This window comes from Macaca mulatta, chromosome 8, assembly GCF_049350105.2.
Source record: "Macaca mulatta isolate MMU2019108-1 chromosome 8, T2T-MMU8v2.0, whole genome shotgun sequence".
NCBI classification, from domain to species: Eukaryota; Metazoa; Chordata; class Mammalia; order Primates; family Cercopithecidae; genus Macaca; species Macaca mulatta.
This window is the reverse complement of record NC_133413.1, coordinates 81,835,337-81,847,931: the sequence shown is the minus strand read 5'-3', so window position 1 is coordinate 81,847,931 and position 12,595 is coordinate 81,835,337. Positions and strand designations below refer to the sequence as shown.

At 38.1% G+C, this 12,595-nt stretch overlaps 1 protein-coding gene across 12 annotated transcripts in view; it reads left to right on the top strand.

The window, feature by feature from the left end:
* Nucleotides 1-12,595, top strand: part of EYA1 (EYA transcriptional coactivator and phosphatase 1) — a 342,170-nt gene that overhangs the window by 319,252 nt on the left and 10,323 nt on the right. For all 12 annotated transcript variants that reach the window (XM_028852737.2, XM_077942831.1, XM_077942828.1 and 9 more), the window contains 5 exons: nucleotides 3,090-3,148; nucleotides 3,261-3,421; nucleotides 4,380-4,494; nucleotides 4,600-4,721; nucleotides 8,846-8,946. In XM_028852737.2, coding sequence (XP_028708570.2) covers nucleotides 3,090-3,148; nucleotides 3,261-3,421; nucleotides 4,380-4,494; nucleotides 4,600-4,721; nucleotides 8,846-8,946 — 558 coding nt within the window. The remainder of the gene's footprint in view (nucleotides 1-3,089; nucleotides 3,149-3,260; nucleotides 3,422-4,379; nucleotides 4,495-4,599; nucleotides 4,722-8,845; nucleotides 8,947-12,595) is intronic.

The window sequence follows — 12,595 nt, the reverse complement described above, 5'->3', positions numbered from 1 at the left end:
CAGATTCTTCCAGGAGAGCTTTAAACCTGGTTGCTGCTGTTGGTTCACAGTGCCCAGAGCCCCTTCTGCCTAAGCCATGGACTCTGAAATCAGGCCCTGCACCCTCCCTCAGTTATCTCATTGACTGGGTTTAAAACAAATTTGGAAGCTAAAAGCAACCAAGTCCAGAAGGCAAAAATGAGAACCTAAAATTCGGCTCTAAAGAAGACAAAAAGCTAGAGAGATGGTGTCTGAGAAATGGGAAAGTTTCTCCCCATGGAAGAGGCTGAGTTTCAGGATATCTGATGGGAGGAGACTGCAGTTCTCATTTGAGAGCTGGTGGACTTAACAACAGGTTAACACATTGTGCAGTTCTGCTGTGGAATATTGCAGTATCTTAATATTCCTTATTCTTTTAGCAATTAAAATTGTTAATAAGCATTAAGATAGTAATATTATAGTTTCTCAAGATTTAAAACAATTTTTTAAAAACATGCTTCCCAAGGCATTTTATGCCATTATTTGTAAGTTCCTACAAAGACACAGATAATGAACCCTCAGTGGGTATTTTATGTATTTGAAGTTTGTACAATATAGTGTTTTTCAATTCATTAAGTGAAATAAGTAACAATTACATAGACACATTTTACATAGATATTTTAATGATTTTCTTTTTCCATTCCTGGAGGTGCTGATGAGGCCCCTTAGAGATTACTCTGGATTTTTAAATCTCTTTTAATTAAAATCATTCTACAAAAATTCTGATAAAGAATGAGGATTTCCTTGTTGTCACTACACCAAACCTTGCTTTAATCAAGTCACTGTGAAGTGAGTTTGCTATCTGCAGGTAAAAGCTTGAAGGTGTTGACACTAAGAGCTAAGCTAGAGATTGAACAATACTTCAAATGAAGTCCTCAGCCTGGGAACAAAACGTTTTAAATGAAGCTGGCAGGAGAAAACAAATACAGGATGTGGAAGAACAATAGCAACAATGGAGTCGTTAACAGTTATTAGAGGATAACTGACTTCTCTGTTAGTAATGAAGATTTACAGCTAAATTAGTTTAAGAAAAGCGTCTTAACACCCTGCTTTTTCAAAAAACTCTTCACACCCTCAGAGGTAACCAGGGAATTCCAGGTCAGTTTTGATTCCTTGAATTAAATTCTTTTGAACATATATTTTCCTCTTCTACTAGTTCCTCAACTTCCTCCTCCTTTTTGTTCATTCTCCCAAGAGAGAAAATTTCTCCATCATGGCACTATGGCCTTCCCCTCTCCCCCCACCCCCAACGCTAACCACATGCTCTAAAGAAGTTTACCAACAACATAAAAATTGCATTTCTGGTTAAATATCAGAAATTTCTACTCACGATTTAGTATGTTGTTGAAAACACAAGCAATCATCATTCATCTTCTAAAATAAGATTAATAAATGAGAAGTTCCCAACCATGTTTTCCAAGAATGACCTGTTTTTAAAATGTTAAATTCACAGTCAGCATGTGAGGGCTCCTAGACTTGCTTTTCCTTTTCTCTTATCTGAGGTTATGGACCTCAGGAGAGCAGGGGAGGGTTACAAGGTCAAAGTCTTTTCCTCCTTGGAACTTGCTGCGTGCTGGGAGAGGGCTGCCTGGAAAATAGATGCTTTAGAGAAGAGGTTGGGGGTCACAATTTTAATTCTGTTAAGGAACAGCTGGTTTGAGTTTCTTTCCACTTCTATCTCCTCCTCCCTTCCTCACAAATCCGTGGAGAGAGAAGAGTTTGTTCAGAAGGAACCGGCAACATAAAAATATACCTTCTATTATTGTAGTGCTTTCCAAGTGTCATCTTCGTTATGAAGTTGAATCTAAGAGCTAGAGAGATGGGCTAGATTTTATAAAATTAACTCTATCTGAAACATGACCATATCTTCAGCCAAAAAGAACCTTTTAAAAAACAGGATGTGTGCCTGGAAATTTCTTTTAATAATATTTTTCAACTAAAACTTTAATGGAAATAAGTACAATAAAGGCCTCTAGGGTATTTGGAGCCTGACTGCAAAGAGAGGAACATGACTGAAAGATGAAAGCAGCCAAGTGGGGGTGTTAAGTTTCTGGACTAGAGTCCTTGTCTACCTCCAGGTTAATATGCCTTCTTCATTCATTCAACCAATGTTTATTGAGTGCCTGCTCTTCCCACAATTCATCTGGGGATACGGTGGTTAAGATATATGGGTGCTCTGATATATCTGCAAACAGGTGCAGAAACGTTAACTGGGTCCAATAGAGCTTTAGTCCGTAAGTATGGCTTCCTATTCTAAGTAGTTTACACAGTTTGGGATTTAAAAATGAGATCTGTTCAAAATAACATGCCATAATAAACTCATAAATCCAACGAATATGTAATAATAGTAAAACAGCTAAAAATAACACTAAAAATGTAAAAAAAAAAAAAAAAAAAACCTAAACAGTAAAAAAGCACATGGTTTGATTATTTTTATTTAGGTTTTGAAGTCTCCCATGGTTTTTATCGTGCCCATGTGTACGTACACACACACACACACACACACACACACACACACACACACAGAGCGAGAGAAAGAGAATAAAATTCACTTCTCTCAAATAAATGGAAACCAGTAACAGATTTTTTGTCTGAGCTCCTCAGCACACTGGCCTCGGGCTGTGTTGGTGTGTGGCTCAACAGCAATCAGAGGTCATAATTTCATTGGCAGTTAGCATCAGGTTTAATTTTTCTAGCATGTTACATTTACCAAAATGTCTGGTTTCAGTTATGCTTAGGCACTGACTGAATCAGCTCTGAGCAGCATGATGGCTTAAGGTACCTGAGGTTTATGGAACACATATGCTAATTGTTTTCAATCACTTTCCTTTCTAAACACAAAAATGTGTTTTCTGAAGCTGAATAACAGTAGTCCTTAACGACATTGCTTCTTTCTTATAGGAGAGGACCCTAAGTAGGTAAAAATGTCAATTTTACAAGACTGCCACCTACTGATTGAGATAGTTGAAAAACACTCCAATTAAGGTGCTTTAAAAAATGTGGTTTTTCCAAAACAAAAAAAATTAGGAGCTCTTAAAAAATTGACATGTATCATTTTAATCACATTTTAGGAATGTGACCAAGTCCATATAGATGATGTTTCTTCAGATGATAATGGACAGGACCTAAGGTGAGCACCCTTGAATGTGAAGTGACCATCTCCCTTTTATAGTTTAATTACTTACCTAATTAAGATGAACTTTCTGTTTGGTTAACTTTGGGCTTTTCTTGCATCTAAATAGCACGTATAACTTTGGAACAGATGGCTTTCCTGCTGCAGCAACCAGTGCTAATTTATGTTTGGCAACTGGTGTACGGGGCGGTGTGGACTGGATGAGAAAGTTGGCCTTCCGCTACAGACGGGTAAAAGAGATCTACAACACCTACAAAAATAATGTTGGAGGCAAGTGATTACCACCAGTATCTCAGCGGGTTAAGATAGTCTAAATACAATTCCAAAAGTACACTTTTGTGTCACACTGCTTTGAATACAATAGGTTTTTTAGGGCAGTTTCATCTCACTGGCCATTATTCTGCTGTGATTTAGTGACAGAAATATTGGACAGGAGCCAGCTGCCCTGGCTATTCTAATCTAGTCCTGTTTCTGTTACTTTGTGATGTGACCTAGGGCAAGTTTCTTGACCTCTCTGACATTCAGCTGTCCTTTCACGGAAGGATTAGCATCCTTCGAAGAATTAGCAACCTCTGCCCAAATCACAAGATAGGTTGTAAATCTCCTTCTACCGGGTAAATACTTGGATTAGTTTGAATCTTTTGGCTTTGGTCCATAATGGCTTCAGCATGAAAATGGAATACAGTGACTTAATAATAAAAAGTTTAGGGATGAGGTTGGTTTCCTATATGGCTATAGGCAGATGCTGAAATGATGCTGTCCAGGAAGCCTGTGCCTTTCTTTGGATAAAGGCCTTTCTAGATCAGTCCCTCCCCAGAGGTGGCAAAATGACCACCAGTAGATCCAGCTTTATACTCTACCAGTAGTTTGGCACCTCCATGAGGGGAGGGAATCTATTATTTCCTAATAGATTCAGCAAAAGTTCCAAGACTGACTTCCACTGGCCAGGCGAATGCTGTACGCCTACCCTGGGAGCCAGAAGGTGGAGTCACCTCTGCCCAAACTACAGTTAGAGGAGTGCGGGAGAGTAGGTTCCCCAAAAAGAAGAGATGACTTCTATAACCAAACCAAATAAATACTTGTCAAATGAATGATACTATGTGAAATATACTTTATACTATAAAGCTTGAGGCTAGTATTCACAGTACTCTTTAAATGTTAATTATTTGTAAAGTCAAAGAAATATGTTGGTAAGGAAGTAGTTCATCATGTGCTTTTAAATCCTCAGGTCTGCTTGGTCCAGCTAAGAGGGAAGCCTGGCTGCAGTTGAGGGCCGAAATTGAAGCCCTGACCGACTCCTGGTTGACACTGGCCCTGAAAGCACTCTCGCTCATTCACTCCCGGTGAGGCTCTCTGCAGGGCCTTTGCCAGGAAATGGGCAATGCTCATGCTTGTTCATTTTGGAGATTTATTTTTCAACAGTCTTTTTTTTCTTTCTGTTCTCACAGGACAAACTGTGTGAATATTTTAGTAACAACTACTCAGCTCATCCCAGCACTGGCGAAAGTCCTGCTATATGGATTAGGAATTGTATTTCCTATAGAAAATATTTACAGTGCAACTAAAATAGGTGAGCTTTTTTTTTTTTTCCTTTTTAATAATCGGCTCTTTTCCTTCAGGGTAATGAAAGGCAATAAATGAAACTTTTTTTCCAGAATGCTACATAGGTCAAAAAAAAATGCAAGAATAATTTAACCAATTTGCAAAACTGGATTTAGACATGAGAGAAACATAAAGCATAATACATGTAGCTGAAGTCACAAAATTTTCCTTGACTGGCTAATGTTAAGACAAGGTCATTTTACGTAGAGTAACAGCATTGATTCTGGATTATTATCATATTTGTATCCTTCTAGGCAACATTAACAAAAATATCTGATTTTCTAAGCTAAAACAAACAGCAAGATAAAATTATACAAAGTAGAAATGAAACAACTCTAATAACAGATTTCTTTATTACTAGAAATATTTTTGTTTTTAATTCAATATGTATAATCAATTGAGTTTCCATTTTTGTTGGGGAGATTTAAAAGCTTCTTGCAATTTGGGAGGAAAAGACTTATGAAATTTAGTTAGAATATAAATCAAGGCAGAATCAACATAGGGATAAAAAAAGACATGGTTCTTGTTCTCAAGGGAAGCAGACAGTTACATAATGACAATCCAATATGATACAAGAGAATGCAAAGGAGCATTTTTTCGTTATCTACTAGATGCCCTGAACTGTACTAAGCATTTTACATTTAAAGTCAATTTTTATAATCTTTCCATTTTTCAAATGAGGAAACTAAAGCTCAGAGACTTAAGTAAATTGTTGTAGTCAGTAGCTCACAAACCCAAGCCTCAAGCCTCATGTTTCTCTGATTCCAAGGTCTAGACTCCTTGCTGTATCTTACAGGGTCCTACTGCTGCTAAGTGCTTAAATGTGCACATGGCTGAGGAAGCATTCACTCCCACTCAGGAAGAGGCAGAGTGTCTATGAAAGCTAAAGGGAAGAAATGACGTTTGAGCTGGGTATAGAAGAGCAAGTAAGAGTTCAACAGGTAGATGGGCTAGTGAGAACAATGCAAATGGACAGAGAAATTAAAATGTGTTCCCTGCTGAGGGACTTGTGAGTGGCCCTGGGTAGCTAGTGTGCAGTGCTCATTAGAAGCCAAAGCTGAAAAGGTATACTTGAGTCTAGGCATGAATGGCCTTGTATATCACCATGAATGACCTTGTATATCACCCTAAGGAGATGAATGTTATTTTAGTCCAGGGGAAGGAGTATGAGCATTCTAGCAGGTGGCAAGAAGGCTGTCTTTGGCTGCTCAACTCCATATAATAAAAAGGGGCAAAAATGGAATCCCTGTAGGTCTAACTTCCATTTGCCTGCACTTTTACACTTCCTGTGCTTCTCCTTCAAAGCATTTACTAAATGATTACTAAAAAACTACTTTTATAATTATTTGTTCATAGTATGACTTCCCCGTCATACTGTAATAATCTTGAGGACTGGGTTTGTCTCTCTTGCTCATCATAATAGCTGTAACACCCAGCACACAGTAGGTACTCAATAAATGCAGAGATGAATTTGTTGAATGAATGGCTGCATGAATGGCCATTTATTTTGAAGAAGGCTGACACAAGATTTCTTGTAGGCACCCGGGTCAACAGTGGCACAATTAACTGATGGGGAAATCAGGTTTGATTTTTATCAGTGTTGAGTTGGAAGAGACCCGATGGGGTCTTCAGTCAATGGCAGGAAGACACACTCAGCAGGGTGCTGATGGGATTCATCCAGGCTAACCTTTCAAGTTAGAAATACATATCTGGAGTTTGAGAACAACTGATGCTTCCCAAGAAGGACCAAGAACAAATTGTTGGAAAATACCTATCAAAAAGCAAGAAATATATCAAATAGAATAAAATTCCTAGTAGCCTATTATAACCAGAACTTTTATGTGCTTTCATGTTCCATAAAAATAGCAAACAGTTTAAGTCACATGTTAATTCTATTTTCATCTATATCAATGAAGAGGAATTATATTGTGTCGTAAACAGGGATTGTGGAAAAGGTTTATCAGCACATGAAAGTTGGAACAAATGCCAAAGCAGCCCATAGTACTGAAGCGGGTAGCCTAGCTTCTCAGAAAGTAGGAATAGTGTATTACATAGCATGTGCATTGAAGTTTAATCCCAAATAATTTGAAAATGATAATATAATAGGAAATTACAATCCAGTATGCATTTTTTTAATGGGCATTTTGTTTAAAATATTAAGCTTTAATTTTTTTTCAATACAGAATAAAAAATATGTGGTGATAGAAGTAGGATTTCACCATCAAATAAGATATATGTGGGGATGAATGCAGAAAACCCAGCAATTTTTTTTTCTTTTGACATGGAGTCTTATTCTGTCACCTAGGCTGGAGTGCAGTGGCACAATCTCAGCCTGTTTTGCAACCTCTGCCTCCTGGGTTCAAGTGATTCTCCTGCCTCAGCCTCCCCGAGTAGCTGGGATTACAGGCACACACCACTACGTCCAGCTAATTTTTGTATTTTTAGTAGAGACGGGGTTTCTCCATGTTAGCCAGGCTGGTCTCAAACTCCTGACCTCAGGTGATCTGCCTTGGCCTTCCAAAGTGCTGGGATTACAGGTGTGAGCTACTGTGCCTGGCCCCAGTAATTTTTATTGTAGGCAAAATGCTAAAGTCATAGGAGGAGATGACTGGTATCTCAGTTGGCAGAGCCATGATGACCTTTCAGACAAAATTGACTCATCAAAATGAATACTTCATATAAAACTAATAGTTAACTTCTAAAATCTAAGCTTCATTTTCTTAACCTCTATTGTGAAAAATTTCTACATGACCCCAAATTGACAATGAACCCAATAGAAGATCATATATAGGCAAGGATATTTTTGTCTACCACAACTTCACCTTTAAATTACATTGAATTTACCTTCCTTTTTCCACAAGAGGGAAGCTCGCAAAAACACATAAGCATTTCCCTGTAAGGAGGGGAAAAAGTTTCATGACATCGAAGTTTTTGGTCATATATTTTTGCAGTGAAAACTGTGCTTTGTATTTGTTTCTTAAAGTGATTTAATATTTCACAGTTTAGTGGACAACTAAAGAGGCATTTAAATTGCATCCTTTGAATAAGGCTAGCTCTATTTCATTGTGTCAGATGCAAACTAGAGATTTTAGTGCAAAATACAAATATAAAGCAGACATTTGTTTAAGCAAACAAGCAATTTGTTCATGTGTATATCTGATCCTTATTTGAAAGAGGTGCAGGCTTTGCTCAGCCATTCACATTTGAAAACTATAAACTGTCCCATTGTCCATTAAAATGACCCTATTGGCAGTCCAAGACTTGGAACACCAGTTTCTTCTCTGAGAAGAAACAATGCTTGCATTAACCGCAGGGATGTGCTGACAGTGTAGCCGCCACAGGAGCCCAAACTAAGTCATGACATGGGAAAGATAATAGACAGATAAGGGTATTCTATTACCTTTATTCCAGTTTTCCTCCAGGAAAGTGCTTCATTGAACATTAGATGCCTGGGTAAGGCAGGTACCATCTTGCTGTACTACCCCAAATTATCTGACATTTATTTCAGAAGGAGTTTTACAAGACTACATCAGGCTTTCAGGGTCTTTAATTCAACCTGCAAATGAAGGAATATGCTAATTCCAATGTTTGTGTTTTCCTGCTAGAACAAAAACAAGTCCAGTTATTTTTTATCATTCTCACTAGTCTTTGGATCAGATATTTTCAGAGTTTGATATAGAAAAAAAATTTTTTTAATCAAGTTAAAATATGTTGCCAGAATTGCCGATGCTGGAGTTCAGCTTATATATGGGGGAAAAAGACGTCCCACTGCAAAACAGTACTTTCCCCACCACCCCAACTGCAATGCTGTGATTGACTAGATCCCATTTTTTAATAAAAGAGTCCTTGGGAAGAGAGTATTTAACTATCAGTTTTCAAAGGACAGGACGCCACACTGTTAATTAATTTACTTTGTAATTCATTGTGCTGTGGCACATACAACCAAAGTGGCATAAAAAGCACTCCTCCTAGAGGCACAAGTGGGACAGTCGAATAAGAGCATGAAGAAAGCATTTTATACAGAAACTTCAAGCACTATCACATTAGGTTACCCAAACTTCACATTTTCTATGACTTATTTTTGTTCACTAGGAAAAGAAAGCTGTTTCGAGAGGATAATTCAAAGGTTTGGAAGAAAAGTGGTGTATGTTGTTATAGGAGATGGTGTAGAAGAAGAACAAGGAGCAAAAAAGGTGAGCATTCCTAGATGGGGCATCTTGTCTCATCTGTTTTTTCAGTCCTCAGGATTCTCATAACTGGATTATTTAAACAGGTTCCATTTCTGTGAAACATACGATGAATATGTGCAGTACTCTAAGCACTGAACAGGGTAAAGTAGAATTCAATAAATATGGAGTGATCCTTTTGAACAGTAGTGTGCACAAACTCAAGAGCCACTAGTAGTGTTCATAGAAGGTAGACTTTGGGAGCAGAACTGAAGTGTTGTTAGTGGTGTAGCTGTCATCCAGAGCAGAGATAACACACGTGCCAGCAGGACCTTCTCTGTACCCATGGCAGACATGCCAGGTGGTTCAAACCTTGTTACCTGAGCCTGGACGCAGCCTAAGAACCTTGCAAACATCCTTCAGAAAGCCTCTACCAGTTGGTCAAAGCTGAGTTGGAAGATAAAACTATCTGCTGCCCCAGAGGACTCGATGTCTTCTTTATATCATGAGGTCCTACCTGTCTCTCTCCGGGCAGGGGGAAGGGAGTGGACCCAAGTATAAATCTCTTGACTCCCACTTTTCCCATTACACTTCATTACATTCTTCTGAATCTCTGCAGGTGAAATTCTATCATTTCTCTGAGCAAAAGCTTTCTCGTTGTGCCTCTCATTGCATTTTTAAAAGCCAAGGGCCACCTTCCTTAGCCTGACACTGAGGGTCTCCACAGTCTGGTTACAGCCTGCCTTTCTGATCTGTCTCCCTCCCGTACCTTACACTGTAGTCATGTCAGTCCACTCAGCTTTCCTCGACCATGCCACATAGCTTTTCCTTCCTGTTGTCTCTCCTTGGAATCCTTTCCCTAATGCCCTTCTGTCATTGTCTTATTCATTTGCAAAATTCAATTCATGTACTACCTTTTCTATTCTGTTTTTAAGAAATCAATTATAGTCATGCTCCCTTAGATTTTAACTGAAGGAGCTACAGTGGTAGATAGCTTGGATTCTTCAGCCAGACAGCATGAGTTTGAATTATGACCCTGCCATTTACCCTTCCTGTGACTCTGAACAAGTTCTTATCCATTTCCCTTTTTTTGGTCTATAAATGGGATAGTAATAGCACTTAGCTCATTGGGCTATTTTGAGGATTAGATTTAGTTAAGATATATAACTCCATTAATATAGATATGTATAAAGTACACAACAAATGGTAGCTATTGTTATTGTTTATGTGCCTGTTTCAGCAAAAAAAAATGTGAGCTTTGCAGATTCAGGGATCTTATTTTGCTTGGTTTGTTGAGACAGTCTTCAAATTTTTTTGTAACTCCCTAAGTCTTGTCATAGTTGTACTCTGTAAATGTTTCTTGAATTGAAGAACAATTAAATATTTTATGGGATTAACCAACAGCATAATTTTCCATTCCCTTCCTTACACACTCACTCATAGGAATCCATGTATATTTCCATAAATGATATAGTATTTCAGCCCTTCTGGAATATTTCAGCATATACCAGAAATAGCATATAAGGTCACCAGATTACAGATGCAGCACTGAGCCTAAGTATGATACATGGCCAACCTTCCTACAGGCTCTGAAGATGGCCTAGTTTACCTTCAGTGCCTCTGAGTGCCACCAAATGCATAATCACCGACCCTAATTTTATAACTAGATAATTTCATAAATACCCATAGATAAAGAATGTATCTCAGTCACAAACTTGTGTGAATCTGGTTGGTGCTGGTGGAAGTCCACACATGACTTCAGGTCTCCTCATGCTCAATGTGAAGCAGCATTTGCCATTTAAGCCATAGTTCTAATCTTCCCACTTCACCGATGACCAACACTAGCATCATTGGGTGCCTCTGTTACCCCTCTGGGCTGTCTTTATAAAATAAAACCTTTCCCAGACTAAGTCAGAATCCCCAAAACACAATCCTGGAGAGTTAAAGAGAATGTTTTCCAAGATCCAGAATCAAATCTTCTTTCTAGGAAAGCCTCTGGAATTCCCAAGCCATTCCTATTCAGGACCCTCCTAGTGGCCAGCAGGGCAGGGATGGAACACGTTTGCACCTCTGACCAGTATGGCCCTAGGCCAAGGTGTGAATCCATCTCCAGGCTAGTCCTTCTCCCTCTGGTATCCACCAGAAAGTTTAATATCAAAAATTGCCAAAATGTGGCTTTCTTGCTTGTGGTAGGCAGAGAGGGATGCCTATGAAACTGATTACTTAAAATGCAAGGAACACAAGTGAAATCCTTTGGATCTTATCAAGGTTTCTGTGGGTGAGTCCCTTCCTAAACCTTTCTGATACTTACAATTCTTAGAAGTTTGACATCAGTGAACACAACATGGCAAAAACAAAGGAATTCTTGGTTTGGTGTTAGAATTGAAAGTATTAATAGGACTCGAGTATTTGCTGTCTTTGAAGAGCAGTTAAGATTGTTTTTCCTTTTTTTTTTAATTATACTTTAAGTTCTTGGGTACATGTGCACAATGTACAGGTTTGATACATAGGTACATATGTGCCATGTTGGTTTGCTGCACCCATTAACTCATTACATTAGGCAAATGCTGACACTTCCTGGTAGATTCTAATTCTGGCAGCTTTGACAAACGGGTGCTCAATACATTTTGTTGGTAGAGCGGACATGAAAATTTTATGTATTTCTGATGTAACGAAACATTTTAGTTAAAAGATTTCAGTTAATTTTTATACTGGAAATAGGCTGAGTCGTTTTTGGTTGCTTTTGTTGTTGTTGTTGTTTTGTTTTGTTTTGAGAAAGACATCCTCTGTCACCCAGGCTGGAATGCAATGGCACAATCTCGGCTCACTGCAACCTCCACCTCCTAGGTTCAAGTGATTCTCCTGCCTCAGTCTCCTGCGTAGCTAGGATTACAGGCATGTGCCATGATTCCTGGCTAATTTTTGTATTTTTAGTAGAGACAGGGTTTCACTCCCGACCTTAAGTGATCCACCTTCCTCTGCCTCCCAAAGTGCTAGGATTACAGGCATGAGCCACTGTGCCCGGTCAGTTTTAGTTAATTTTTAATTTTACTGGAAACAGAGTGAGGTTTATCATTTAATTTTTAAACCTATAGACAGTTCCTAAATGTTTGCCTCACTGACTCATAGTCTTTAGAGGGTTTCCAATTACTTCCATGTATATTATAAAGTTTTAATACTAATTTAATACACATTGAATGTTGGTGATGGCAGTAGGAACAACCCAATAAAACAAAATTCAAATGCTGGTACAATTCATTTACAACAGTACCAAAGAATAGATTATAAGGTGTACAGAAGTATTCTATTACAATTATTTGGAAAATCCTTCTTTGTACAAAAGTATTCTATTACAGTTATTTGGAAAATCCTTCTCTTTTTTTTTTTTTACCTTCTTTCCTAGATCACTCTGATAATAAACTCTGATATTTGTGTTTTCTCAACAACCAGTCAATAATTACAGAATAAAATTAAACATAGAATGCTTTAAAAAAGACTGTTTCTACTGTTTATCTTTGGACATGTCTTTTTTTTTAATATAGGGAACACACAAAAAAGAAATTAGGCAGCCACCTGCAGAAAACATACTGTGAATTTTTTGACCAAATGAGTCCTCCTCGCTTTCCATTTTTATTTCATGGATGACTATATGTGATAAGAGCCCAAAAATATCTGC